At 45.1% G+C, this 26,368-nt stretch overlaps 4 protein-coding genes across 9 annotated transcripts; 2 read left to right on the forward strand and 2 right to left on the reverse strand.

Annotated features, from left to right (window-relative positions):
- Window positions 1–1,994: 1,994 nt before the first annotated feature.
- On the forward strand, window positions 1,995–17,043 carry LOC115556026 (uncharacterized). 2 transcript variants are annotated; one of them, XM_030373132.1, is made up of 3 exons: window positions 1,995–3,210; window positions 8,838–9,081; window positions 16,333–17,043. In XM_030373132.1, the coding sequence occupies exons 1-3, from the start codon at window positions 2,511–2,513 to the stop codon at window positions 16,352–16,354; spliced, it is 966 nt and encodes a 321-aa protein (XP_030228992.1). In that variant the 5' UTR covers window positions 1,995–2,510; the 3' UTR covers window positions 16,355–17,043. The 2 variants fall into 2 exon arrangements, with proteins under 2 accessions (XP_030228992.1, XP_030228993.1); XM_030373133.1 differs by lacking the exon at window positions 8,838–9,081.
- Window positions 17,044–17,244: 201 nt separating this feature from the next.
- aqp12 (aquaporin 12) lies at window positions 17,245–18,680 on the forward strand. Its single transcript, XM_030373136.1, has 3 exons — window positions 17,245–17,925; window positions 18,203–18,319; window positions 18,443–18,680. Exons 1-3 carry the CDS (start codon window positions 17,268–17,270, stop codon window positions 18,577–18,579), a joined length of 912 nt encoding a protein of 303 aa, XP_030228996.1. The 5' UTR covers window positions 17,245–17,267; the 3' UTR covers window positions 18,580–18,680.
- A 125-nt stretch (window positions 18,681–18,805) lies between these two features.
- On the reverse strand, window positions 18,806–20,674 carry rpp21 (ribonuclease P subunit p21). 2 transcript variants are annotated; one of them, XM_030373148.1, is made up of 6 exons: window positions 20,535–20,674; window positions 20,068–20,142; window positions 19,884–19,984; window positions 19,626–19,708; window positions 19,347–19,481; window positions 18,806–19,037 (listed from the first exon to the last, which is right to left on the reverse strand). In XM_030373148.1, the coding sequence occupies exons 2-6, from the start codon at window positions 20,122–20,124 to the stop codon at window positions 18,946–18,948; spliced, it is 468 nt and encodes a 155-aa protein (XP_030229008.1). In that variant the 5' UTR covers window positions 20,125–20,142; window positions 20,535–20,674; the 3' UTR covers window positions 18,806–18,945. The 2 variants fall into 2 exon arrangements, with proteins under 2 accessions (XP_030229008.1, XP_030229007.1); XM_030373147.1 differs by lacking the exon at window positions 20,535–20,674 and having other exon boundaries at window positions 18,807–19,037; window positions 20,068–20,281.
- Window positions 20,559–26,161, reverse strand: pak2b (p21 protein (Cdc42/Rac)-activated kinase 2b). 4 transcript variants are annotated; one of them, XM_030373126.1, is made up of 15 exons: window positions 25,914–26,161; window positions 24,904–25,180; window positions 24,661–24,767; window positions 24,398–24,548; window positions 24,199–24,230; window positions 23,980–24,093; window positions 23,706–23,838; window positions 23,535–23,598; window positions 23,205–23,253; window positions 22,963–23,075; window positions 22,706–22,823; window positions 22,500–22,599; window positions 22,208–22,404; window positions 21,985–22,122; window positions 20,559–21,849 (listed from the first exon to the last, which is right to left on the reverse strand). In XM_030373126.1, exons 2-15 carry the CDS (start codon window positions 25,103–25,105, stop codon window positions 21,763–21,765), a joined length of 1,605 nt encoding a protein of 534 aa, XP_030228986.1. In that variant the 5' UTR covers window positions 25,106–25,180; window positions 25,914–26,161; the 3' UTR covers window positions 20,559–21,762. The 4 variants fall into 4 exon arrangements, with proteins under 4 accessions (XP_030228986.1, XP_030228987.1, XP_030228988.1 ...); XM_030373127.1 differs by having other exon boundaries at window positions 25,948–26,140; XM_030373128.1 differs by having other exon boundaries at window positions 26,040–26,130.
- Between the last annotated feature and the right edge of the window lie 207 nt (window positions 26,162–26,368).

The raw sequence follows: 26,368 nt of genomic DNA on the forward strand, positions 1-26,368 counted from the left end.
AAGTGGGTCTTGAGGGTCTCGAGGGAGTTTTATGCCTCGTTAGACCAACGGAAGGGGACCTTGGGCGAGGTGAGGGCCGAGAGGGGGGACGTGTTGGAGCTGAAGCCTCTGATGAAGCACCGGTAGAAGTTGGCGAACCCCAAGAAATGCTGCAGCTGCTTGCGTGTTTACGGAGGGGCCCAGGAGGTGGCAGCAGAGACCTTGGCAGGATCCATCTGCGGGTTGTCCCTTGCTATAATGTATCCCAGGAAGGAGACAAAGGGTGCATGGAAATCGCACTTCTCCGCCTTGACGTACAGGGAGTTGTCTAGGAGGTGGCGGAGAACCGACCGGACGTGGGTGACGTGTTCCTCTAGGTTGCAGGAGAAGATCAGGATGTCGTCCAGATAGACGAAAACAAACGTATTTAACATGTCCCGCAGAAGGTCATTGACGAGCGCTTGGAAGACTCCCGGGGCGTTGGTCAAACCGAAGGGCATCACCAGGTACTCGTAATGACCTGTAGGGGTGTTGAAGGCCGTCTTCAACTCAGATGGTAAGCGCTCCTAAGGTCGAGCTTGGAGAACACCGTTGCCCCATGGAGCATCTTGAAGGCAGAGGAGAGTAGTGGAAGGGGGTAACGGTTCTTTAGTGTGATGTCGTTCAGACCTCGGTAATCGATGCAGGGCCGTAGGGACTTGGGTGACGAAGCGGTGGTGCCTAAGCGCTGCCCATTGCCCGCTGCCGAGGCGGTGGTCCCTCGGCAGCGAGAAGAGGGCCTCAAAAAAACAATCCCTTTCTCCTCCATGCCGTGGTTCAGTCTACTTCAGATTGACGTGGACATGGAAAAACCACAGACAACGGAGAACCTGACGCAGTCGTTTGAGATTCATAATATCGTCTGGAGGCGCAGAGCTTTTGGCCGTGATAATATATATAATATGTAGTGGTGGGCAGATATCTTTTTGAATCTAGATTAATTTTGGAATTAATCTAGATTAATCTAGATTAAAGTGGCAAACGGCAAAAAATCCTTTTGTTTACCTTGACAGCGGTCAATTATACTTGGCAACGGTGAATTATCAAATATAATTCACCAATAATTGACAGCTGAACGTTAGGAATGCCCATGCAAGTGAATGGAGCAGTGTACATCATTGAGAAGCGCCGTGTAATAATCCATAATAATGTGAGGTTTAGAAGTTAAATATTTGAAAGTTGTAGAATAAGTTAATGTGGCAGGGCGAGGCGAAAAGCGGGCGGGGAGCACGGCGGCGAGGTGACGTTAGGGACCACACCAAGCACAGCCCGTGTTCAGGAGGTTGCAGACAACGCCACCTTAGGACTTTCACCCAAAGGTTTAATTTAAGACACGCAAGTAAGTTGACTCTAATGGCAGGAGACGTGGTTCACAGTTTTAACAATAAATATTTTATTTAATTAATCCAATGGAATAAGCACACAATAAACTGTTAAGGCGGAGGCTGATGTGAATGGGGGGACTAGCGAAGGGAAGGGTCCAAATAATATAAATCACCCGGGTAAGTGATAATCACACACACAAACACAAATCCCAGGGAAGCACAGCACACAGGAAGAAAAGGGACACCGCCACCACCACAGACCTCTGCAAAGTAAAACAGACAAGAATCAAACACAATGAAACAAAACTAATGCGAAACCAAAACGGGGCAAACAATCAATCCAAACAAAATATCCTTTGCCCAAAAACAGAAAAGAAAGCAAATAAACAAACTATATTCAAAGCAAAACAAACCCAATGGCCAAGGCGGCACACTTATGGCAGTGAAAATGGCTGTAACGGTTTCCGGCCGTGGTAACACAACGCCAAATCTGTTGCAACGCTGTAGGCAACGGACAACAAACAGCGCTATAAACAAGGACAGCAGACAAAGCTGTAAACACAACAGCGGACGGCGCTGTAATTGAAACCGCAGACGAAATACAAGACAAAGCAGCAGGGTTCAGCCGTTCAGGTTGCTCAGTAGCCGTCCCTCATCTAAAAACAGAATGTATAAAATTGGTAAAAATGTTTATTATTAAAATGACCGTATGGGCCCAATGCTGAATTAAAACACACTATACCTGTTGACTCGATTGGCGGCACACTGACGATAACAGGGGGAGGAGCCTACAGCTACATGCGGTACCTACAACCGAACCATTGTTAGCGCTAATATTTAATCAGATTGTGCAGACCAAGAGGACACTTACCAACGCAGGCCAACGGGAATAGCGCACGCTAATAGCGGGGCACGGCAGCTCAAGCGCTCTGCAGCAAAGCAAATGCACCCAAGAATCAACAACAACCTCAATAGGATCTCGGAAACAAAGCAGCAGCGTACTGTTATGGATGTTGAGTGTGTTACGTTACGTTACGTTCTAGTGTTATGTTACGTTATGCTGAAGCCCATAAGGCAGTGCGCGTTTGATGTGTATTCATTCATTAAAAGCTTGAACTGAAACATGGCGTCAGAAGTGGGATAGTTGACAAAGTTAACTAGAATAATATGGCGAACTCGAGCAATATGATTCCGGCACCAGAGGGCATGCAGATGTCCGGGGATCTGGCGAAGAACTGGGAAGTTTTTCGTGCGGAAATCGAGGACTTTGTGTTAGCTACGGGCCTTAATGAAAAGGCAGAAGAAGTGCAGGCAGCCGCGCTAAGACGGCTAATGGGTAGCGAGTGCCGTCATATCTATATGCACAATGTGATTTTGGATGACGACCAAAAGAAAGACCCAACCGCCATCCTAGATGCTCTCGGAGAATATTTTAAGCCGGAAAAAAATGTGATTTATGAGAGATATAAGTTTGGATGCTGCAAGCAGGAGACTGATGAGCCAATTGACAGTTTCATAACGAGACTACGGGAGAGAGCTGCATCGTGTGAGTACCGTGGGCTAAAGGACGAGATGATTCGGGACAAGCTCGTGCTTGGTGTCGCAAGCGAAAACACCAGGAGGCGCTTGCTGCGTGAACGTGATCTGATGTTAGCAACGGCAGTCGGTATATGTCGCCTGGCAGAGCTAACCGATACACGCATGAAAACCTTGGAGAGCCCACAATTGCAAACGGACAGTGTAAACTCCGCAGACAGGCAATACGGGAGACGTGGACCTCAAGACAGGAGAGGAAGAGATATACAGCAGGCTTGCAAATACTGTGGAAACAGCCACAAGCGGGGCAGAGAGCAGTGCCCAGCCTACGGTAAGGCATGCCGATCGTGTGGCATCTCAAACCACTTTTCAAAAGTATGTCAGGCTAGTAGCAAGACAAAAAAAGTAAATGCGCTTGAAGATGTTGAGCAAGGGGACACAGATACAGATGACATGTTCCTGGCCACAGAATGCATCAGCAATATAAAATCTAAAGGGCTCAAATGGTTCGTGCACCTGCGTTTGAACAAAAAAAAGCAAGCATGCCAGCTAGATACAGGTGCCACTTGCAACGTGATGAGCAGAAAGATCAAAGAGAAGTTGTCACCTAGGACAGCGCTACAACAGAGCACAACTAAGCTAAAACTATATTCTGGGGAAACTATGCTGTCACAGGGGAGATTCCACACAGAATGTGTCATTAGAGGGAAAAAGCATGACCTGGTCTTTGAGGTAGTGGAAACTCAGCAGGAGCCTCTCCTCTCTGGGGCCACATGCGAGCGCCTAGGCCTAATGACATTCACAATTCCAGAGGAGCTGCATAAGATAGAGGCAGATCAGTGCACGCCCCTCACTAAAGATCAGCTGCTAAGCAACTACACTGACATCTTCAATGGCCCAATCGAGTCAGTCCCAGGTGAGATACACTTTGAGCTGGACCCAAATATACCCCCTGTACAATGTGCACCTCGAAATGTTCCGGTAGCGTTGAGGGAGAAAGTCAAGGAAGAATTAGATAGGCACATCAGAGCAGGCAACATCACACCAGTGAGCGAGCCCACGGCGTGGATTAGTAATATGGTGACTGTCGCAAAACCAGAAAAAATACGACTGTGCATTGACCCCAAACCCCTTAACCGAGCATTGCTGAGGTCTCACTATCACATGCCAACACTGGAAGATGTGTTGTACAAGCTACCCAAGGCTTGCATTTTCACACTGGTGGATGCTCGCGATGCTTTTCTACAGTGCAAGCTTGATGATGAAAGCAGCCGCCTGACGACCTTCTGGACACCGTGGGGTCGCATGAGGTGGCTCAAACTCCCATTCGGTGTCTCTGTAGCACCGGAGATCTACCAACGCAAACAACACGAACTGCTAGCAGGCCTGGCTGGCATTGAACCAATAGCTGATGACATCCTGGTGGTTGGGAGTGGCGACACAGAGGTGGACGCGGAACGGGATCATGACACCAACCTACGTGCCCTCATGGAGCGATGCAGAGCTGTGAAGCTAAGACTGAGCGAGCGCAAGCTTCAGTTCAAACTTCAAGCAGTCCACTTCCATGGACACATTCTGTCTTCAGAAGGACTGAAGATTGACCCAGAGAAAACGCGGGCTGTGCTGGAGATGCCGACCCCTACGGATGCAAAAGCTGTCCAACGCTTCATCGGCTTCGTGACATACCTTGCAAAATTCCTGCCAAAGCTCTCAGAGGTCTGTGAGCCACTCCGCAGGCTCCTGGACAAGGACACAGAATGGCACTGGCTAGCCAAACATGAGGACGCAGTGCAAGAAATAAAGCGACTGGTTTCAAATACACCCGTTCTCAGATACTATGACGTTACAAAGCCTGTCACTGTCCAGAGTGATGCCAGCATGAATGGGCTGGGATGCTGCTTGCTGCAAGGGGGGCAGCCAGTGGCTTTTGCCTCTAGAGCCCTGACTCAAACGGAGCAAAACTATGCTCAAATAGAGAAAGAGTGCTTGAGCATAGTCTTCGCATGCCAAAGATTCCACCAATACTTATATGGCAGAGAAACGCTCACTGCTGAAACAGACCACAAACCATTGATCACAATATTCAAGAAGCCACTCCTAAGTGCACCGAAACGTCTCCAGGGAATGCTGATGCAGCTGCAGTGTTACAACCTAGATGTTGTGTACAAGCCTGGGCCAGAAATGTACGTCAGTGACACTTTAAGTCGAGCTACTCTGCCGCACCAAGGGCCAGACACCCCACACGTGCGACATGCAGTGTTTGCCACCCAGACGGAGTACACACAGCTGGACCAAGCCCAGCACCTGAATGTCACTACTTTCAGATTCCGTCAAATAACACAACACACAGAAACAGATGATGTACTCCAAGAGCTGAAGACGGTGATTCTGGACGGGTGGCCTGACTTCAAGGAGGACACTCCACTGGCGGTGCGGGACTACTGGCCATTCCGGGATGAGCTGAATGTGCAAAATGGTGTGCTGTACAGGGGACAGTGCATTATTATCCCAAAGGCCCTGAGAGCAGAGCTACTGAAGCGGATACACTCTAGCCACATAGGTGGCGAGGCCTGTTATAGGCGGGCCAGGGATACCCTCTTCTGGCCGGGCATGAGAGCTGAAATCAAGGACTATGTAGCCAACTGCTCTGCATGCAATGAGTACGCAAGAAATCAGCAGAAGGAATCCATGATGTCGCATGAGATACCTACACGTCCATGGCAAACTGTGAGCATGGACATCTACTCCTATGCAGGCAAGGAATTTCTCATCCTTGTAGACCACTACTCAGATTACTGGGAAATCGACCAGCTGCCAGACCTATCAGCCAACACGCTTATCACACGCTGCAGAGCCCAGTTTGCGCGTTATGGGCAGCCTGACAAAGTGATCTCTGATAACGGTCCGCAGTTTGCGTGTGAACAATTCAGGAAGTTTGCAACAAGCTGGGGTTTTTCCCATGTCACGTCCTCCCCACGTCACCCAAAGTCAAACGGCAAGGCCGAAGCGGCTGTGAAAATTGTAAAATCACTTTGCAAGCGGGCAAAGTTAGATGGCACAGATGCATGGATGGCCATCCTCCACTGGCGCAACACGCCCACAGAGGGGTTGGACAGCAGCCCCGCCCAACGCTTAATGTCACGAAGGCTCAAGACCTCGCTGCCAGTTGCAGACAGCCTACTGCAGCCACACGTGGTGATCGGAGTGACAGAGAAGTTGCGGTGGAAACGGCGGGTGGTGAAATCAACCTACGACAGATCCGCCAGGGACCTCCCTGAGCTGAATGTGGGAGACCGGATCAGGATGAAACCGCTGCCAGGTGATCGCACAGGAAGATGGCCGGTGGGCCAATGTATCCAGAAAGTTGCTACCCGCTCATTCGTAGTGGATGTCAACGGCACACTTTACAGGCGCAACCGTGTGGATCTTCGAGTGGCAGAGCGCTCAGCTGAAGTACGGCCGATGGGACGGCTGGAGCAGAACAGTCCTGAACAGGGACATATGACTGAGAAGTCAGCCTCAGCCGAGACCGGGCATGGGTCAAGCCAGGGCGAACCAGACGGGATGGAAGACGCACCCCCCACAAGCAGTCCGGCTCCTCACCCCCTGAGTACACCGGAGAAGCACAGCTGCACCCCGGGCCAGGAGGTCTTCACACGTTGTGGCCGCCTCTCACGCCCACCTCAGAGACTGAACTGGTGACTTTAGGAGAACTTAGGTTCAAAGCACACATACACTGACAAGTGCCATTAGAACATGGGTTTGATTAGGGTGTAGGCGGATCGCTGCCCTTTCCCAATATACACACACACACACTTGAAGAAACCTCACGAGAGACTGTTGGTCTGTTAAAAAAAAAAAAAAAAAAAAAAAGGGAATGATTGTGGAAAGAGTCCAATGCCATGCATGTTCGACTGTGAAACTATAACAGAGTTGTTGATATCAATGTTGTTACAGCCTGCAATGATTATTGAGTAGTGAAGAATTTGAAGTGTTAATCTAATCTAAGAACATTGATCTAAAGCAGTCATACTCAAGTAGCGGCCCGCGGGCCTTTTGTGGCCCGCGGGGTGTCTATTAATGGCCCTCGAGCTGTTTTGAAAAGTTTTTTTAATTATTAAAAAAAAAAAAAAAAAAAAAAAAAAAATCGTGCTGGGCGCTCTTATTTTGAAACCGCGCGCCGCGATCTCAATACGAGGCTGGGGGTTGCAACGATAAACAGATAGCACTCCAGCCCACAGACCGCTCCAGCCCTCCCAAACTCGAGGCAGACAGTCCATCTCAGCAGCAGTCAAGGCCGATTTAGGGTCGTTTTAGACGCAGAGACGTAAGCACGTAATTTACACAAGGGACTTGTTTTAGACAAGTTTTGATTTACGGTTCCTTTAAGGTTCCTTAAGGATTGCGCGTGTTGCAAGGGGATTCTCCGCCAGAACAGTAGGGGGAGCAACGAACGAATCTGTGGGCGTGGAAGTGGAAATCGCTGGCTTGTTTATATTTATAATTATCATAATTCGTTCTTGTGTTTTCTTCTTCTCCTTCTTCAAAATTCTTCATTCGCTTCTGTCACAGCCTTTTAAAAATGGCGCTATTATGCTGTAAAACCGGAAATGTGAGACTCCTGAAAGGATGTGGTTAGCTGGCCAATCACAGTCTTTGCGAGCTGCGTAGGGCCGTAGTGTTTTAGTCGCATAGTCAGGAATTTTGGCCGTCGCACTTAAGCACGTAAGGGGGGATATTTTACCGCGCAAGGGGGGGTTATGTATCTTACGTGCTTACGCATTACGTCTAAAACAGAGCATATATCGGCCTCAGTCACACGTATATCGACCGGCCCCTTGAGTCACTGAAAAAAATGTTTGTGGCCCCTCATCATTTCTACTTGAGTACCCCTGATCTAAAGGAAGGAAGATGTTATGGATGTTGAGTGTGTTACGTTACGTTACGTTCTAGTGTTATGTTACGTTATGCTGAAGCCCATAAGGCAGTGCGCGTTTGATGTGTATTCATTCATTAAAAGCTTGAACTGAAACACGTACCACCTTACCTGCCGCGAGACAACACTTCGGACCGGAAGTCATGCATGCAATTGAGCGCAGAGAGAGAGCACCGGGGAGACCTGCCACCTTTATGTAGCGTTCCCCCTACCGGCTGCTATGCGCACTTCATTGAGTGTCTACTGCTACATTCATATAATTTATATTGGAGTTTATTTGCTAGAAATGTACTTACAATTTTTAGTCAGTTAATCATTTACATATTTATGTTACGCAATTATTACTTACATATTTACATGTTTACATATTTAACACAATCAGTATATTCTGTTGAATCTGCCGCTCTGATTCCCTCACGTTTACCTCTAAATTCTAGCTTCTGATTGGTTAGTTCAGTCACGTGATGGGTCCGAACAAGGAAGTGTTAACGGCGATATTTTTTTTATCCCCGATAAAAGTTTTGCGTTAACGCCGATAACAGCCCACCACTAATTATATGATATAGATATCGATGTATAATATGATATTATTTAGATATAGAGCTTCAGGACTCCCGCTGGAGCACCTGGAGTGTTCTAGATCTAGAATATTACAAAACACGGCCAAAGGCTGTGTGCGCCTCGCCATTGCGATACATCCACTGTAAACCAGTCCCTCCAGAAAAACGTGATTATGCGATCGCATAATTCAACGCATAATCAGCCAAAGTCTGCATATTCATGCAGGGGCCCCATAAATTGCAGATTTCCGCGCAAAATATGCGGGCTTGCATGATTTCATAATCCCTGCGTTTTCGTTGCAAAAAAGTCACATATATTTTAGCAGATAGTTGAAAATGTTGCGTTTTCTTTACACAAGAGTGTTACGGCTCAAGACAGGGTGGACCCAAACGCACGGCACAAATGACCACAGACGAGGACGATAGCAATTGACTGGTTTATTGCTACACGGATGGTTAAAGGTGGTGCAGGTGGTGGCGGTCCACGTGCCGGGAGGCCCGAACCGGGGTTGGAGGAGTCAGCAGGCAGCCGAGCCGACAACCACACCCGACGACACGGTGCAGATGGAACTCCGGCAGCAGAGCAGGGTTGGAGAATGGACGTGGTGGAGATGACTGGTAGGGGGACAGACGGATTAGGAACGGAGACTGGAACACGAGTAAACGGGAATACAGAGCTCGAAGAATCAAGAGGATACTCAACCGGGTAAGTAGAACTGACGATCTGGCGAAGAATGTTTGGAAGGCTGGGGTATATATGCTGGGTCCTGATTGGAAATGACTGTCGGGTGCGGGTGATCAGCGTGCCTGGAACAGCTGGAACTGCGCGGCCACGCCCCCGCACATGAAACACTGAGACAGAGACAAACAGGGACAGACAAGACTAACACAGAGTGAACTAGCGGAAGCTAGGATCTGGTGGGAGAGACCGTGACAAAGAGCAGCCATTTCCCCCTGTTGCCATGGGAACGTTATGAAGTGACGTAATTACGCGACGTGAACGTCATTGGAAAGTTGCATTTTTCCGCAAATTCCCTGCAATTTTTGCAAGTTCCCGCAATTTCATAAAATTGCATAAATATGCAGCATATTTCATCGCATTTTTTAACTGGCTGATTTTCGAGAACGTCTTCAAATACTTGGTTAGGGGCCCACTAATATCTATATTAAAGCATCCATAAAGTAGAATGCAATGGGACCTTTAATAGTTCCATGAGTGAGAGTGAGACACAACGAGAGGTCGACTTGCCGGAAGATAGGCTGCGCTTGCCGACATTCCTCGGCTTGTGTAGAAAAAATATGAAACGAACGTGGTGTAGCTTGTTAGGCAACCTTTTTTTGAGGCATAGAGACAGTAGCCGCGTTTACATGGACACTTCGATTAGATTTCTAATCGAAATAGATCTATTCCTATCATGCAATCCGAATGTACTGTATATACATTTACAAAAGTGGTAAGCGTACGCCCGTATGTCTCTCGCGCACAACCGTTATGTTGGTCTGGACTTATATGATATATGTAAGGTATAATGTTGTACAGAACGCCGGTCATTATCGGGAAAATAGGCCCGTCAGGGCGAACCGGACCACGACGCAGAGTGGAGGTGTCTTGCTCCGCCCTGAAGGGTATTATTTTCGATAGGGACCGGCGACGTTCTATACATTATCCCGCTTATTACACGGCTCCTTGCCGTAACGAAATAATATCTTAACGGCGTCTTTTTACATTTACCATCATAGTGTTGATCAGCAGAGAAATAGTCTGCCAAAGACATTGAAGTCGCTTAGCAACCGGACACGCTGGGGTTGATAAGTTACAGGACTACTTGCGGAGTGTTAAGAAAGACGCCCTTATATAGCATAACCTTTATATACAGTGGTTTGGATGTATGTCTATGGGATTTGAATACTTGAAAAATAGCGATGATAGCCATCCTTGTGTTGACTATGTGGATAGTTTAAACTGCAAAAGCTACTCTCCCGACCAGGTGAAACACATCCTTAATAATAATAACTTCTCTCTTCTCCATTTAAACACTAGAAGCCTGCAAAAACATCACAATGATTTAGTTTCCCTCATGACTATTACTGACCATGGATTTGATGTGGTGGGCTGTAGTGAGACATGGCTGAATGAGAGATCACACATAGAATCTCTAAGCATTGAGGGATACAGACTCATCAACAAAAATAGATCAGATAAAATTGGAGGTGGGGTTTGTTTTTATGTGAGGTCCAAGCTAAACACTAGAGTGTGTGAGGATTTGATTATCGATGATGGTCTTTCAGACTCTCTATTCATTGAGATCAAGACTAGTAATACAAAAAAATATGTAATTGTCGTGGTCTATTCAAAATAGTTTCAGATAGTCCACTCGCAGACTAGTCGCCGGCTCCCATGGGAAACAATACAGCTGGCCATTGTAGAATGCGAGAGACTCGATGGAACGTTTGAAACGTCTTTATATGTATTTTTATTCATCTCATCTCATCTTCGTCCGCTTATCCGGGGTCGGGTCGCGGGGGGAGCAGCTCAAGCAGGGGGCTCCAGACTTCGCTTTCCCGAGTCACATTGACCAGCTCTGACGGGGGGATCCCGAGGCGTTCCCAGGCCAGTGTTATATATATAGATATAATCTCTCCACCTAGTCCTGGGTCTTCCCCGAGGTCCCCCCCTTCCCACTGGACGTGCCTGAAACACCTCCCAAGGAAGGCGCCCAGTGGGCATCCTTACCAGATACCCGAACCACCTCAGCTGACTCCTTTCCAAGTAAAGGAGCAGCGGCTCTAATTCGAGTTCCTCACGGATGGCTGACCTTTCAACCTATCCCTAATGGAGACGCCAGCCACCCTTCTGAGAAAACTCATCTCGGCCGCTTGTACCCACGATCTCGTCCTTTCGGTCATCACCCAACCCTCATGACCATAGGTGAGGATAGGAACGAAGATCGACCGGTAGATCGAGAGCTTTGCCTTGCGGCTCAGCTCTTTTCGTAACAACGGTGCGGTAAAACGAACGCAATACTGCCCCCGCTGCTCCGATTCTCCAGCCAATCTCACGCTCCATAGTACCCTCACTCGCGAACAAGACCCCGAGGTACTTGAACGCAAGGACTAATTTCCTACACGGAGTAAGCAATCCACCGGTTTCCTGCTAAGAGTCATGGCCTCAGATTTAGCGGTGCTGATCCTCATCCCAGCCGCTTCACACTCGGCCGCCAGCCGATCCAGTGAGTGCTGAAGGTCACAGGCCGATGATGATCCAATGAGGACCACATCTTCTGCAAAAAGCAGTGACGAGATCCTCAGACCACCGAACTGCAACCCCTCCCCACCACGAATACGCCTCGATATCCTGTCCATGTATATCACAAACAGGATTGGTGACAAGGCGCAGCCCTGGCGGAGACCAGCACCCACTGAGAACGAAACTGACTGGCTGCCGAGGACGCGAATGTATTTTTATTTATTTTTTAAAACAACCTCTTGCCTACAGAGCAAGCGTCTCTATCGATTGGGCCACGGCCACGGTGACCACACTGTTGTGACTGGATTTACTAATATATATCTATATGACGCTACAACTAACAACAAATGAGAGAAGAACTCCTCAAAGCAGATCTGTGCTGGCTGAACTGATTTGGTCTGCTTCTCTTCTTCAGCGATTGGGCGCAAACACTTCAAATGCATTGGCTGAGAGAAAAGAAGGGCGGAGATTATTAGCATACTAAAGAAACGCCGTATTTTACCGCGTTGTGATGTGCACAAAAGCGCCGTATTTTACGCGCGGTTTGATGTTCAAAACGGCGCTTTTTACGCGCGCTCTTGAAAGGCTTAATTGCGGCGTAAAAAGCGGCGCTTTTTTGCGCATGACGGCGTAAAATACGGCGTTTTTCTACATTTTGCGGCGTTTTTTACGGCGTAATGAAGGTGATACGCGTCTAAATGATACCGTTTTCTGGCGGGGATGGCTTGCCATAAGATGACGGCCGTATTTCTCGCGTCCCAGCAGCCAATGCTCCGTCTATGCTATAAAGGTGCGAACACACCAACCGCGTACCTCGTGTATAGACGCGTATAAAATCGGCAATTTTTCCATAGGGAACCATTGGTTTACGCGCGTATGAGGTGCGTACACGCGTATCATGCGTACCAAGCAACATTTTACTCGCGTTAGGGGCGTATGAGGCGCGTATATATACGCGCGTACATATACGCGCGTACGCGAGGAGTTCAAAAAATTTAACTTTTTACGCTCATACGCGTGATACTTAGCCGCAATAGCCAATCAGCGTGGCGCTTGTCCCGACGTCACCGGCAGAGAGTAGTGTCGCTTGCACAGAAGCATACGGCCGACATTTTTCTTTATTCTGGGTGGAAATAGTAACATAGTTACGCCATTAAATGCGTTTATGGAAACATTTCTAGCAAGAAATGTGCATTTTACTTTCATAATGTTCGCTTGGTGAATGTGAAGGATGTTTGGTTTGATAGTTATGACGAAGAGTGAACGCTCCGTTCACTTGCATGGACAGAGTCTCTGATTGCTAAGCAACCTCAACGTCTTGGCGGACTATTTCTCTGCTGATCAACACTACGAATGCTGGAAACACACCAGACACACCATGTGAAGTTATTTAACCCGATTATTGTTATTTATATCCGAGATTATTTAATCTAACCCGATCTAAACTCTATCATCCACCCAAACACGGCGGCGTTTGGGTTTCCTTCCTCGGACTCCTAAATCCAGCGCAGCCACAGGCTGGGGGGGGGGGGAGTTTTGGGCGGTCTCATCTACGCGCGTATCTACGGAAGAGGATTAGGGCCACACATGTAAAAAAAAATTAAGTTCTGAATTTATTCTCAGAATTCTGAGAAAAAAGTCAGAATTCTGACTTTAATCTCAGAATTCTGAGAATAAAATCAGAATTCTGACATTAATCTCAGAATTCTGACATTAATCTCAGAATTCTGATTTTAATCTCAGAATTCTGAGAAAAAAGTCAGAATTCTGACTTTAAAGTCAGAACTACGGGTATCTGTAAGGACCAACCTCCGTGGGAGAGACACTTTGCTTTATGCAGTAGGAGGAAACCTATGGAAAGCCTGCTTTGAATTCTGAATACTGGACTTGGTTAGCTTAAATAGGCTATTAAGTGACCTTATAGCCTACTTGTAGTGAAGTATTTTTAACAGTGTGTGGAATACAGCTGATCACTTTCACTGGCTAAACAAAATGAATCCCGAACAGTTGATTTGATCCTGAAAGCCTATGTCCTAGAATAATTCATTTGTATTCCGTTTTAGGCCATCTCACTAAAGGTCACTTAAATGTAGCCTATTTAAGCTCACCAAGTCCAGTATTCAGAATTGAAAGCATTTATTCACAAATCTATTTTTTTGACAAGCGGAGCCGACAGTCCTGTGCGAGTATGCAAATTAGCCATGTGTGCCAAACAGAAGATAGACGCAATGTATAGAACTGATTGTTGTGCATTGTTGTGGATATGTAGGCTGGTTAGTTGTGGTTGTTTGTGGTTTTAGTGAAACAGCTTTGCCTTGGAGTTGGAGAAGTTGGAGTGATTGTGTGAATGTGCGAGAGAGAGAGCGCGCCTGCCGTGGTGATGTTGGGCTTATTGTGGGCTTATACGTGGTATCTGTCTGATCGTATTAGCTGTAGATGGATGGTTAAATAATGTCACAAGATCGATCATACTGCAGGCTCTCATTTGCAAATGCACTGATTGTGTGCCCGTCTCCGATATGCTATATACCTGGCATTTATTCAGTTCATGTTCTTCTGAGTGCGCAAGAACGGTGCCAATTATTGTCGTGTTTGCATTGTAATGCACAACTTTGCCCCTCCCTGTTATAAAATAACATGCATCCCAACAACTTTAGCCAATGCAGGCTCCTATTGCTTTACCAGTGTGTTTAACGTGTGTGCGTGTGTGCGTGTGTGTGTGTGTGTGTGTTGTCATGTAGACTATAGATATAGATTGATTGTCTTGGCTTGCTTGCATCCATGAAATATTGTAATGTTATGGCCGAGCTGGCTACGGCATATCGAGAACTATCTGGGGATGAGGGCATCCCCGAATATTGACGGGTATTTCGCACACTGCCATCTCAATATATAGCCTAACATATACAAATATATCACTGTACTAGACACAAATGTATTTTCCACTAGCTAGTGGTGGTCATTACATTGTAGTGAAACTAGTAAAGACAACACAGCTTTATGTTACGGCGAAACATGGAGGCACTGCAGCTCTAGTCTCGACAATGCGTTACTTTAGTCTGGTATTTCTCTTCACTGATTGGTTAGACAGCCTTCAAACTTAGTGGTCAAGCAAAGAAGAGGGAGGGCTCGTTCAGCATACCTAATATCCAGAGTGAATAACTAATAGCCGGAGTGAATAACTAATAGCTGGAGTGAATGACTAATAGCCGCGGCTATTAGTCATTCAAAACCGTATTCCGTAACCGAATTCTTGCCAAACCGCACGGAATCCGTGCGGTTTTGCACTTTTACCGCGCCATTCTAGGGCCGGATTGTGGCCTTCTTGGCTTTCCATAGGTTTCCTCCTACTGCATAAAGCAAAGTGTCTCTCCCACGGAGGTTGGTCCTTACAGATACCCGTAGTTCTGACTTTAAAGTCAGAATTCTGACTTTTTTCTCAGAATTCTGAGATTAAAGTCAGAATTCTGAGATTAATGTCAGAATTCTGACTTTTTTCTCAGAATTCTGAGATTAATGTCAGAATTCTGACTTTAATCTCAGAATTCTGAGAAAAAAGTCAGAATTCTGAGATTAAAGTCAGAATTCTGACTTTTTTCTCGGAATTCTGAGATTAATGTCAGAATTCTGACTTTTTATCTCAGAATTCTGAGATTAATGTCAGAATTCTGAGATTAATGTCAGAATTCTGACTTTATTCTCAGAATTCTGAGATTAAAGTCAGAATTCTGACTTTATTCTCAGAATTCTGAGAATAAAGTCAGAACTTAATTTTTTTTTACATGTGTGGCCCTAATCCTCTTCCGTACGTATCTGACCATTTTTGACACAAAATGGTCAATCAACATTTTAGCTGCGTTACGCGCGTACATGGTACGCGAGGTACGCGCTTGGTGTGTTCGCACCTTTAGATGTCTATGGTTGCAGGCACACACGAGCCACCTGCGATGCATGGGCCGTTTCTCAATTTGCGTACTTGTGCGTGCTCGTGTGCTCGTGGACTCGTGAAACGTCATCAGTCGTTGCCCGAGCACTGTTCCAATTCGAAGCACGCATCAAGCGAGTACTGTCGTAAAACCCAGAAGTGTTCTTGATGCGTGCTCGATCTCGCCGTTTCACCGAGCATGCATCGGAGGTGGCTCGTGTGTACTTGCAACCGCTATAAATCCCTGGATGCATTTCGCACTCGCAGCAGTACGATGGCGGACAATATGGAGAAGACGCACAACTGTAGCTTAAGTTACTCTTAACTTGTATATATATTTATGTAATATAATTATAATAATAATATAAGATAATATATAAATATATATAAAGTCGTGTGTGTATAGCTCATACACATGACAGGACACGCATATCTTTTCAATTTTTATTCATTCAGAATATTTACATACTATTTGAAAATGAAAGAGGCTGGGATTTTGTTTTATATCATTTGTTTATATTGTTCAGTAGTATATGCCTAAATGAGGCCGTAGCACAGTTAACGGACGAGCAGAGGTGGTGACGTCATCGAGTCCGCTGCTGTTCCAATTGCAGGTACATACTCGCGTGCTCGTAAGTCTGTGCTTGAAGTACGGACTTGCCAAGTACGTACTTGCAAGTCATCGAGTCCGTAGTACGCGTGCTAGGAATTGAGAAACGGCCATTGATCAGTTTTCATAGGAATGAATGGGCGCCATTATTAAATCCGCTGTCCTATTTTTAAAGGTCCATGGCTCTCGCTCAGTGAACTGCCTGCTGCTGCTGTGGATGAGGACGAGCTGAGGGGCACGCCCACTGACTAGCCTCTGCGTGCAAGGAGTATGACTGGAGCGGCTCGCTGCACAGACACAACGTTATTTTAATAAAAGTATCGATACTAAAAAAAATCGAGAATCGTATCGTTTTTTGTGTGAGGGTATGATACCTCTCCAGTATCCTCCTCATACTGTGCAACACTAGTCTGTTAAACGTGAATACAGTGTGTTACCTGTTAATGTAGTCTGTTACATCTTAATACAGTGTGTAACCTGTGAATGTGGTCCATTACATGTGATTACCTTTGAATTAAGTGTGTTACATGTGAATACAGTGTGTTACCAGTGCATGCAGTCTGTAACTTGTTAATGTGGTGTTCTTTACCTGTGAATGTAGTGTCTTACCTGTGCATTAAGTGTTTCAACTTTGAATGTAGAGTGTTACTTGTGAATACATTTTGTTACCCTTGAATGTAGGGTCAACTGTGAATAAGTGTGTTATAGGTGAATACAGTGTGTTACATGTGAATTAGGTATGTCACCTGTGAATACAGTGCTTTACCTGCAAATGCAGTGTTTTACTATGATTGAGGTTACCTGTGAATACAGTGGGTTACCTAGGAATCGATGTTACCTCTGAATGCCTTAAATGGTGTGGGGGGAGAGGACAAGGAGCCAGCCATTGATGTAGAATGCATTCTACATCAATGGTGGCGACTATGATGACATAGGCCTAGCCTGCAGTGCACCCATTATAGGGCCCATCCATGCAAAGCGAGGCCATGCTGACCTCACCTTGAAAGGATCCGTGTGTATTTTGGCAGGTGGTCACGAGGGGGCCGAAAGCTGACATTACTCTGATAAGCCAGTGATCTCTCCATTTGCCACGTTGTCAAACAGTGGCAAATGGACACACACACACACACTACCCTAGGTATTGTGTCAAGGAGCAGCAATCTACCCTTCAACATGTCTGGACTCAATGCATCCCTTGGCTACTTTATTGCCATTGTGGCCTTCGGTATCTCAAGCCGAGTACTTCTGAGGCGGCGTCCGCGTCTCGACTTCCTGCTGGAGTTGGCGGCCTCGTTTGTGCTGGCCGCATGCTTGCTGGAGGTGCAGACCATCGTGGAGGTGGGCCAGTGGGCCGGGGGTCTTGGTCCTGACGTGTGTGTCACAATACTGTTCGTGGTGCTGTTGACCCATGGCGTGGCGTGCGGTAACGCCTCCGGCAACCCCACACTGACGCTTGTGAGATTCCTGACTCTGGAGGAGACCCCCATTCCGACCCTGCTTGCCGTGGCGGGGCAGTTCCTGGGAGCACACGTGGCCCTGCTGGCGGCTCTGCACTACTGGGGCCTGGAGCTCACGGACATGCACATGATCAAAAACCTGATGGCGAGCTCGTGCAGCACGTCGCTGCGGGTGTCTGTGCTACATGGGTTCTTTACCGAGTGTGTGTGTGCGCTCGTGTTCCACCTGGTGCACCTGAGCATGCGCCGCCGGTCCGCTATGATACGGATCCCACTTGTTGCAGTACTCCTGACCTTCCTGTCCCATACAGGTGCATGCTTTGTCTTAAATAATGAGATACAATTTTGTGAAGCTGACATATATTATGGAAAATCAATCACATTGCTCGGTTGTTGGGATCAAATCTTTGGGGCAGCAAGGGATATAAATCAATGTAATCAAAAATACCACTGGCTCATTAAAACACAGACTCGTGCAGTTGACGTATATATAATTGTTTTTGTGTTTAATTTGTGTTTTGGGAAACAGCTAAAACAGATAAATTGATTAATCGAATAGTAGCCTAACACGTCTATATCCTTTTTCAGCCAGTGATTATACCTCCGCCTACATGAACCCTTCGCTGGCCTATAGCCTAACCTTCAACTGCCCGGGGTTCACCTTGACGGAATATGCAATAGTCTACTGGCTAGGACCACTCACAGGTAAAATACAGCGCAACACAACCTCATGCACACAAACCAAACTGAAATGCAGTTTTTAAGCTTGTTAGGCATGTCACCTATGGAGAAATGTCAGCATAAGACAATGTTCTATTTTTTCTACAGGCATGAGCATGGCTCTTTTTCTGTACATTGGTCACATTCCAAGAATCTTCTCCAAGAATTTATTATACTCTCAGAAAACAAGATTCAGAGTGCCCAAGGGCAATACATCAGGTGAAGGAGACAAAAAGAAAAAGTGAATGAAGCTTGCCTTTTATTTTTTTAACCATTAAATATCAAATGAGTCTTGCTCCTTGGACAAGTTGATCTATTCATGAATAAAAAGTGAAAATGAAACACACACTTAAATTGTTTTTGTTTATCTCAGATCAAGCCCTCTTATTGGCCAAGTCTGAAAACAGCAAATGTAATGATACAATACAAAATGTATTGTTTCTATGAGTAAAGATCTAGTTCAAAGTAAAGAAATGGTATGATAATGCTTTTATTTCAACAACATACACACATTGGAAAGCTCAAAATATGAGTGACATCACTAAAATACTTGTTCAACGGCATAAAACTTATTTTCATAACTCAAACTGTACAATAAAAAAAAAGGTTCTTCATGCTATAGCCTCAGAAGGAAGGTCTTGGTTGGGCTCGGACTGCTTGGACACATCAACCTTTGGCAGTTGTATGGCAGATTGTTTAGGATCTGTGGATAGGGATAGGATAGGGAGTCAAATGGACAAATTCATTTTATAAAGTTTTTTTTCCTTGCATTAAACTGTACTCAAGTTAGCAACTTGTCATTGTATGCCAAAAGGCGTTTAAAAGCAATTGCAATGATAACCTATGCAAATCGAGTATATCCATATCTGCAATGCAATAGTAAAGAACATCCAACCAACTGAAAACAGTCATTTTGAAATACTCTGAACGGAGAGGAATTTTCCAAGAGCTCAGCAGCACCCAACTCCCAGGGGGCTGTAATTGTTGTAGAGAAAGAGATACAATCAATCACCTGGCTGCACCTGGTTCTCCATCTGGGCTTCAGGTCGGTCAACCCACAAACAATGTTCTGGATTATTTAGAAACGTCTTGGTTTGTCCACAGCTAAGGCACCTTATCACGGTAAATCTAGTTGCTTTATTATTTCCTTAGGAAAGACAAAGTAAAAGGTAAAACGGCACACATGATTCATTCATTAACTTTTATTTTGGTGGTATAGTTAGAATGCTGCATCATTTATATTGTAGATTAAGATTTATTTGGATTTATGGATTATGAAGGAAACACATACTTCTTTGTCTTGATGTAGCAGTCACACCAGGGATAAGCAATGAGCAGCACTTCTTACACAGTGTTCTCTTCACTGACGGGTCCCTGCAATATTGATTGTCATTATAAATGAACGTGGCAATTGAGTTAAGTTAATCACATCAACATCACCCAATAGGCCTATTCATTGCAGTTTGTGTGTGTGTGTGTGTGTGTGTGTGTGTGTGTGTGTGTGTGTGTGTGTGTGTGTGTGTGTGTGTGTGTGTGTGCGCGCGCTCACTGTCTCAAAACTAGACGTTTTGCGATAGTCCTTTGGGTAAAGCTGTAAAAACGAGCCAATTCCACATTGCTGGCGTTTTGAGACAGAACACAATACGCAGCCTATGAAAGGTAAGTATGGCATTAGACAACAGCATTTCATGGGTTTTATGACTACTAATACAACGTCCTGAGTAGTTTCACACCTGATGTAGATAGTTCAGTCTTTGGTATGCCTCCTTGTCTTTCAGGTTTCCTGCCATTGACCCAAACAATTTTGCCTGTTTAGGATCAGAATCATTCAGCATGCGTTGTATTTTTTCACCGGGTATGGTAATGTCAGTTACTTCCTCGACGCTCTTTAAACAAGAAAGGTTTGAACGTCGCCCCCATCAGGCTATAACATGCATAGCATTCAACTGTAAGGTCTTTTGTCGATTAAAACGGAAGAATGTTAAAAATGTTATACGGTTCACTCCAACTAAAATATTTTGAATCGGCAACACACCTTAAAATACATATACACCAATATCCCAATAAGGATTCAACAAATATGTGCATCGTGGTCTGAAGAATTGAAGACTTAAAAAAACGTCTGTAGTGAAAAAGCTATACATTTTTCATTATGAACCCAAATCTTAACTGGAATCATGAAGAGTAAAAATCGAATTACCTTCACAACAAAGTCACAAAAGGCATCAATGGCAGCATTTATTTGAGCGCACTAAGTTGTTAGTTGTCCTAAAAAAAAGAAATATGTCAATATTCAATAACTACTACATTTGCTAACCAGCATGATATAGCCACAGTTTCCCCAACTACTTTGAAAGTTACACAATATACAAATGGAAAAGAGGCAGTGTGCTGCTGTCACACCAAAATTGTACCGGGGGCGAAAATTGTACCGCCTACGTAATCCGCGTTCGAAACATAAGTCATCGTTCGACGCGATTGTCCGTTGCCAGGCAGGTTTCAAAAAACATTCTCGCTCATGTTGCCAAAGACGAAATAACATAACTCAGATAACACTTGTTTTTACTTTATAATTGTATTGTATTGAATTTAGCTAGTAAATAACGTAGGCGGTACAATTTTCGCCCCCGTTACAATTTTGGTGGGACACTACCCTTGCCCCAGAATTACATAACGAGTTCAATGTGGCGTAACAGTTGTCTTTTTTTACAATAAAAAGAGAAGAAAATGAGGACCCTGTTGATGTAACATTTGATTTTCCTTTAAAGCGCACCTCTCCAATATCAAGAGGGTACAGATAAGGCACAAAATAAAGATCAAGATGATCACTGAACAAAATAGCATTGAAGGTAATGGGAGAGAGGCATTTCCTATATAATACAATGTTTAATGTGGGGAATAACTGGTCTGGGCCCATTAAATACCATGAAGGGGATCAAATATGAAATTCAAGTATCAAAATAAACTGAAGACACTGACGAGATGGAAAAAGTAATAAGGACAATATTAAAAATACAGGTGAGAAACAGACATACACAACAATACATTAAGGGAACGACTTGCATTTGTTTAAGGCAGTAATTCCTTTTTAATTACCAACATAAACAAAACACTAAACAGAACTAGCCATCTTTTTTTCTTTTACAAAATAACTATGCCTGGCACTGTAACTAACCACTTGGTTGACTTGTCTTCGCACGCTGGGGCGCGGAGCATAGTTCATTCGGACAGCGGAGGATATTCGCTTGGGTGTTTGTTTGACATTTTTGTATTTTTTGGTCTTCTTCACAGTGAGGTTTTTCAGGGCTGAATCAGACGGCTGCCCCAGACTCCAGCCTATTGTCTGGCACAGAGAGAACACACCGATAACGGTTGGCACAGACGTGCACACAGCATTGGAAGGCGGGGAGGCTTTTGCTCTGCTCCGACTAACGATTGCCCTTCATGGCCTCCTTGGCAGCCAGGATGAGGGGGTTGAGGCTGGAGAGAGGCTTGGCGATCTTCAGGAAGGGATGCTGTTCGGTGGGGTAGAAGGTGGAAGAGACCCAAGAGAGGGGGAGGGGATGCAAATAAAAAGTAACAGTCAACTTTTTATAGGTCAGTTCTACAATCAAATCACAACTGATAGCGAGGGGTGGGTGGGGTTCTACCTTGAGCAGCTCTGTGCCTCCCCATCGTTTCTCTACATCCATTTCCAGGCAACGGTTAAGGAAGTCTCTGAAGACGGGTGAGAGCTTCTCCGGGTCCTGAAGTTCAGGGGTGCCGTTGGTAGCAATAAGGTAGAGCGCCTGAAGGAATGACATAATTGGAGAGCGGTGGTTAGAAATATTGTCCCATCATGGATTGAAAACTAAATGCGCGTAAATGACTTACGCGCAGGGGGTTTTCATTCAGGTAGGGAGGCTCTCCTTCCACCATCTCTATGGCCATGATACCCAGGGACCAGATGTCCACCTTGGGCCCATAGGCCTTCCGGGTCACCACCTCTGGGGCCATCCAGTACGGCGTGCCAACCATGGTGCTGCGCTTACTCTGCTCAGGAGTAATCTGAGCGCAGAAGCCGAAATCGGCTGTGGGAGGAAAACATTGACTCTTGAGGCCCCATTGGTAACAAACAAGACACATCTTCAGTGTCTCCCACGTTAGCTAGCAGTGCAGGACTTACTGAGCTTGACAGAGCCATCCATCCCCAAGAGCACATTGTCGCTTTTGATGTCTCGGTGGATGACCTGGTTTGCATGTAAGAACTCCAACGCTTGTAAACACTAGGATGGAATGAAGAGAGTGAGGCCTTAAGGATGATGAACACTAACAGTAGCATCAAACAGCTTCAAGATAGATCATTATTAGTACTGGGTGTTCCCCGTTTACCTCTCTGCAAACGGCAGCGATCTGGGCCTCATCCATACAGGTCTCCGTCACCACGTCCGTCAGTGAGCCTCCAGCCAGATACTCCATAACCACAAACAACTCCTCCCCCATCAGGAAACTGAGAAGCACTCACAAACATATAGTCTTAGGAATTGATGTATTTTCTTAACCAATGCAACGGTTATGGACAACAAATGCCAACCAGAGCGGTAAGGTAAGGAGCCATCCAGAGATATAATATATTTATTTATTTGTACCTGTCTAAAAAGTTGACAATGTTGGGGTTCTTCAGCTCCTTCATAACTAATATCTCATTGATGATTAACTCCTTCTTGGGCTGCTTCTGGAGATTGATTTGCTTGATGGCAACCTGTCAAACAATACCAGTAATTGGAAATATAGCATTAGTCAATCTTCTGGATAATATTTAGGATTGGGTTTCTTGCCATAATGTTATCCATTAAATGATGATATGTCACACAAGTCAAGTGTCCTTTACCTCTTGTCCCGTAGCAACATCAATGGCAGTGAATACTGTTCCTGAAGCCCTGTGGGTAAAAAAAAGAGATTTAATGAGAAATAATATGCTTCAACCAATAGGAAATGATAAAGAGTAGTATGCAAATGTCTGTACCATGCACACATGTTCAATTCTTAAAACCTTGGTTTGTTGTCTCAGTCAGGATTTGATGCTTAAAGAAAATCCAATCAACACCCTAGTTGTATGAAGATGAGCAAAACGCGCAAATTGGACATGAATTGCACTTGTCATTCTAGTTAGTATAATGTGGATTAAAGTAGGGCCACCCAGTGAGCCATCTACACTTACCCCTGTCCAATCTTCTCATATCTGGTGTACTTCTTTTTGGGATCTCCAATGCTGACTATGCTTCCTGTAAGCAATTACACAATCAGACACACATGTTACATGGAAACTAACCAACAATGCTGGCAAGGTGTCTTGGGAGTAACATGTCAGGAATAAGGCAGCAAGATTTACTCAGTTTGTCCATGATCTCCTCGTCCGACATCTTGCCCTTTTCCCTCTGTCTGTCCACAGCCTTTGAGGCAGAGTCCCCGTCTGGACAGGTGACTGGAGCAGGAATTGGTTCAATAACAGAGCGTGTGTACATCTACAGGACACACAGACACTCTGAAGTCAGGCCCAAGCACATTCACATATAACCTACCATTCAATTTAAAGAATAACTCCATGGAAGTGTATAGCTATAGTAACACCATGCTCATGTGGTTGCTTAAAGACGTTAGCTTACACTCTTTGTGTGTTCTGGTCTTGGTGCAACGATGGGAGGGGGAGCTTCATCGTCGTCTTCATCATCGATATTCTTGATGTTGGCCGATGAAGGCTCCGAGCCTTTTTTCATTGGCTTAATTAGAGGAATGGTTTGATCAAATACCAGTCCGTTTTTAAAAATAAAAGAAAAAAAATATTTTAAATTAAATAATTAAGTGAATAGAATTATAGAACTTACAGATTGAGGCCCTGGGGTGAATGCATCTTTTTCTAAGGAGAGAGGAAAGGAAGATCAACATTTATTCATGTCATCCACTCTTCTTTGGTCTTTGCCATGTATGTTGTGCTACAAACGCTATGCTGACAACAACCACTGGACTGGTAACCAACTGACCACAGGAAGAATAGAAGTTGTCCTTATTCAGACACCATTTCACCTGAAGATGAGAAGCTGAGATACTTCTGCCGACAGTTGCCTGTCGAGTCGAAGAAAACCAGAACGTCGAGGACGGCCTGTGGGTTCTTCTTCTGCTCTGACTTGGTGATGTTTGAAGTCTGAAGCAGCCGGGCCCATTGCTCTGGCATACCCTAGGTAGAGGACAACAGGGTGGTTCAAATCAGTTGGGTTTTCGGATCAAACAATGGCAATAAATCGGCAAACAAACATTGCCAACAGAGGTAGAGCAGAGCGTAAACTCACAGTGAACTCCCCAGTGACGGCATCAAAACCAACATGGATGGTGTGCTCAAAGTCTGAAGGCGGAGAGATCTCTGGTCGCTCTTTATCTCTATCTTTTTTCCTACCACCTGAAAATTTACCATTTCTGCATTTACTAATTTTGTTGAAGCAGTAAAAGTCATGGAAAGTTTCAAACAAATGTTTGGCCTTTGTTCTAAGGGGAATGCTGGTACATGAAGGCCATGTCTTCTTTGCACGTCTCACCTTTCTCAGCACCTGAAAAGATTGAGATTATCTTGTTGCGAGGTTTCTTCTCCTCGGGAACAGAGGGGAGGGGTTTGGAGCTGTGATTGCCGCTGTGATTGCCTGAGAGAGAGTCTTTGCTGGAGCCTGTGCTGAAAATGGTGCTGCTCATTCGGACTGGAGGTGCTGGGGGCTTGTCTTCGGGGTCACCGTTGTCACACATGGTAGGGGTAGTAGAAGGATGACAACCAAGCACCAGGCAAGACGTCAATCACATCGGTGGTGTGGAAAAAGGTAGCTGTGCAGGTCGGAAAGTTTTACACAAAATGATACGAGTCAAACAAAGTCAATATAGGGAACTCCAGGAGAAATAGGACATCAAATTACAATAGCGTTACCAACGATAACAGATGTATTGATACTACTAAGCTGCTCCAACAATGTAGAGTTCAAAGGGACAATTTTATATTTGCGACGGCGACAAATGTTTAGACTAATGAAAGGGTGACGTAAGACTTGTTTAACTTTCACGTAGAATACAAATTAGATAACCTCAATAAGTAACTTACTAAGTGGCTTTATAAGGTAATAAGTGTCCTCTGTTGTCATGCACCCGTGAAAGAACCTAAGTCAAGAATAATTAAGTATACCGTTGAATGTAGTATTTTATTCTGGCTGATAAATTAGGAGCAGAGACGCTTGTAGGCGTGTTAAACTCTTCATTATCAACTGTAATACACGGTGAACGCTCAAACCAACGGCCAACTTTCTAGGTTACCAGTAAGCAATCGGTACTTGGCCAACAAGTGTGCTACAGGCTAATGTTAGCATGGTAGGCTACGATATTAGCTTGGTAACTAACGGGCTGGCCTGAGTCAACTCGTCAAACAACAAACATATTTTACTGTTAGTCAAATCAAGTGTATACATGACCTTCCGAATAATCCCCCAAAATATATTTTGCCCAAAACACAGAATGATAGGATAAAGCTAAAGCATGACAAACCAAAAGACGTAAACACATAATTCACCAGAGTTTCAACTTGATTACAAACTCCGCTACACCTCTTAATTCTTCGATTTAAACTGGAAGGACTTCATAATATCCGATGCGTACTTTGGGGGATGGCGGACAGCGGGGCGAATAAATTACCCACAGAAAATGTGTTTCCTACTATTTACAATGCAACTTTTTTCAGTATTTTCGGCCCTAGGATTATTGGGCTTTGGCGAAGGGGAAACGGAATTGCAGACCAAGCCCTGCCCAGCCCAGCATAACCCACAACAGACTGATCAAACGGACCGGCTCTGAAGACCCAGCATGACCCACCAATGATTGATCTAACGGACCACTGTATTCACTGTACATCACTGTATTGCTATTATACTACACTATTATACTGTTATATTATTTTCCATTTGGCAAAGGAAAAAAATCTATGCATCTTGAAACTTAAGAATCAAATACCTCAATGTTGAATAAATG

The sequence above is a fragment of the Gadus morhua genome, chromosome 12 (assembly GCF_902167405.1).
Source record: "Gadus morhua chromosome 12, gadMor3.0, whole genome shotgun sequence".
NCBI classification, from domain to species: Eukaryota; Metazoa; Chordata; class Actinopteri; order Gadiformes; family Gadidae; genus Gadus; species Gadus morhua.

Excerpts from the sequence above, each read along its gene's own strand:
- LOC115556026 (XM_030373132.1), top strand. The coding sequence starts at position 2,511 with ATGGCGAACTCGAGCAATATGATTCCGGCACCAGAGGGCATGCAGATG. Across the intron at positions 3,211-8,837 it reads AGAGCAGTGCCCAGCCTACG|GTGGTGCAGGTGGTGGCGGT; the intron begins GTAAGGCATGCC and ends GGATGGTTAAAG. Across the intron at positions 9,082-16,332 it reads TCAAGAGGATACTCAACCGG|GTCCATGGCTCTCGCTCAGT; the intron begins GTAAGTAGAACT and ends CTATTTTTAAAG.
- aqp12 (XM_030373136.1), top strand. The coding sequence starts at position 17,268 with ATGGACACACACACACACACTACCCTAGGTATTGTGTCAAGGAGCAGC. Across the intron at positions 17,926-18,202 it reads GACCTTCCTGTCCCATACAG|CCAGTGATTATACCTCCGCC; the intron begins GTGCATGCTTTG and ends ATCCTTTTTCAG. Across the intron at positions 18,320-18,442 it reads CTGGCTAGGACCACTCACAG|GCATGAGCATGGCTCTTTTT; the intron begins GTAAAATACAGC and ends TTTTTTCTACAG.
- rpp21 (XM_030373147.1), bottom strand. The coding sequence starts at position 20,169 with ATGCTGAATGATTCTGATCCTAAACAGGCAAAATTGTTTGGGTCAATG. Across the intron at positions 19,985-20,067 it reads GACTGAACTATCTACATCAG|GCTGCGTATTGTGTTCTGTC; the intron begins GTGTGAAACTAC and ends TACCTTTCATAG. Across the intron at positions 19,709-19,883 it reads AAACGTCTAGTTTTGAGACA|GGACCCGTCAGTGAAGAGAA; the intron begins GTGAGCGCGCGC and ends TCAATATTGCAG.
- pak2b (XM_030373126.1), bottom strand. The coding sequence starts at position 25,105 with ATGTGTGACAACGGTGACCCCGAAGACAAGCCCCCAGCACCTCCAGTC. Across the intron at positions 24,231-24,397 it reads TCTCAGCTTCTCATCTTCAG|AAAAAGATGCATTCACCCCA; the intron begins GTGAAATGGTGT and ends CTCTCTCCTTAG. Across the intron at positions 23,254-23,534 it reads TATGAGAAGATTGGACAGGG|GGCTTCAGGAACAGTATTCA; the intron begins GTAAGTGTAGAT and ends TTTTACCCACAG.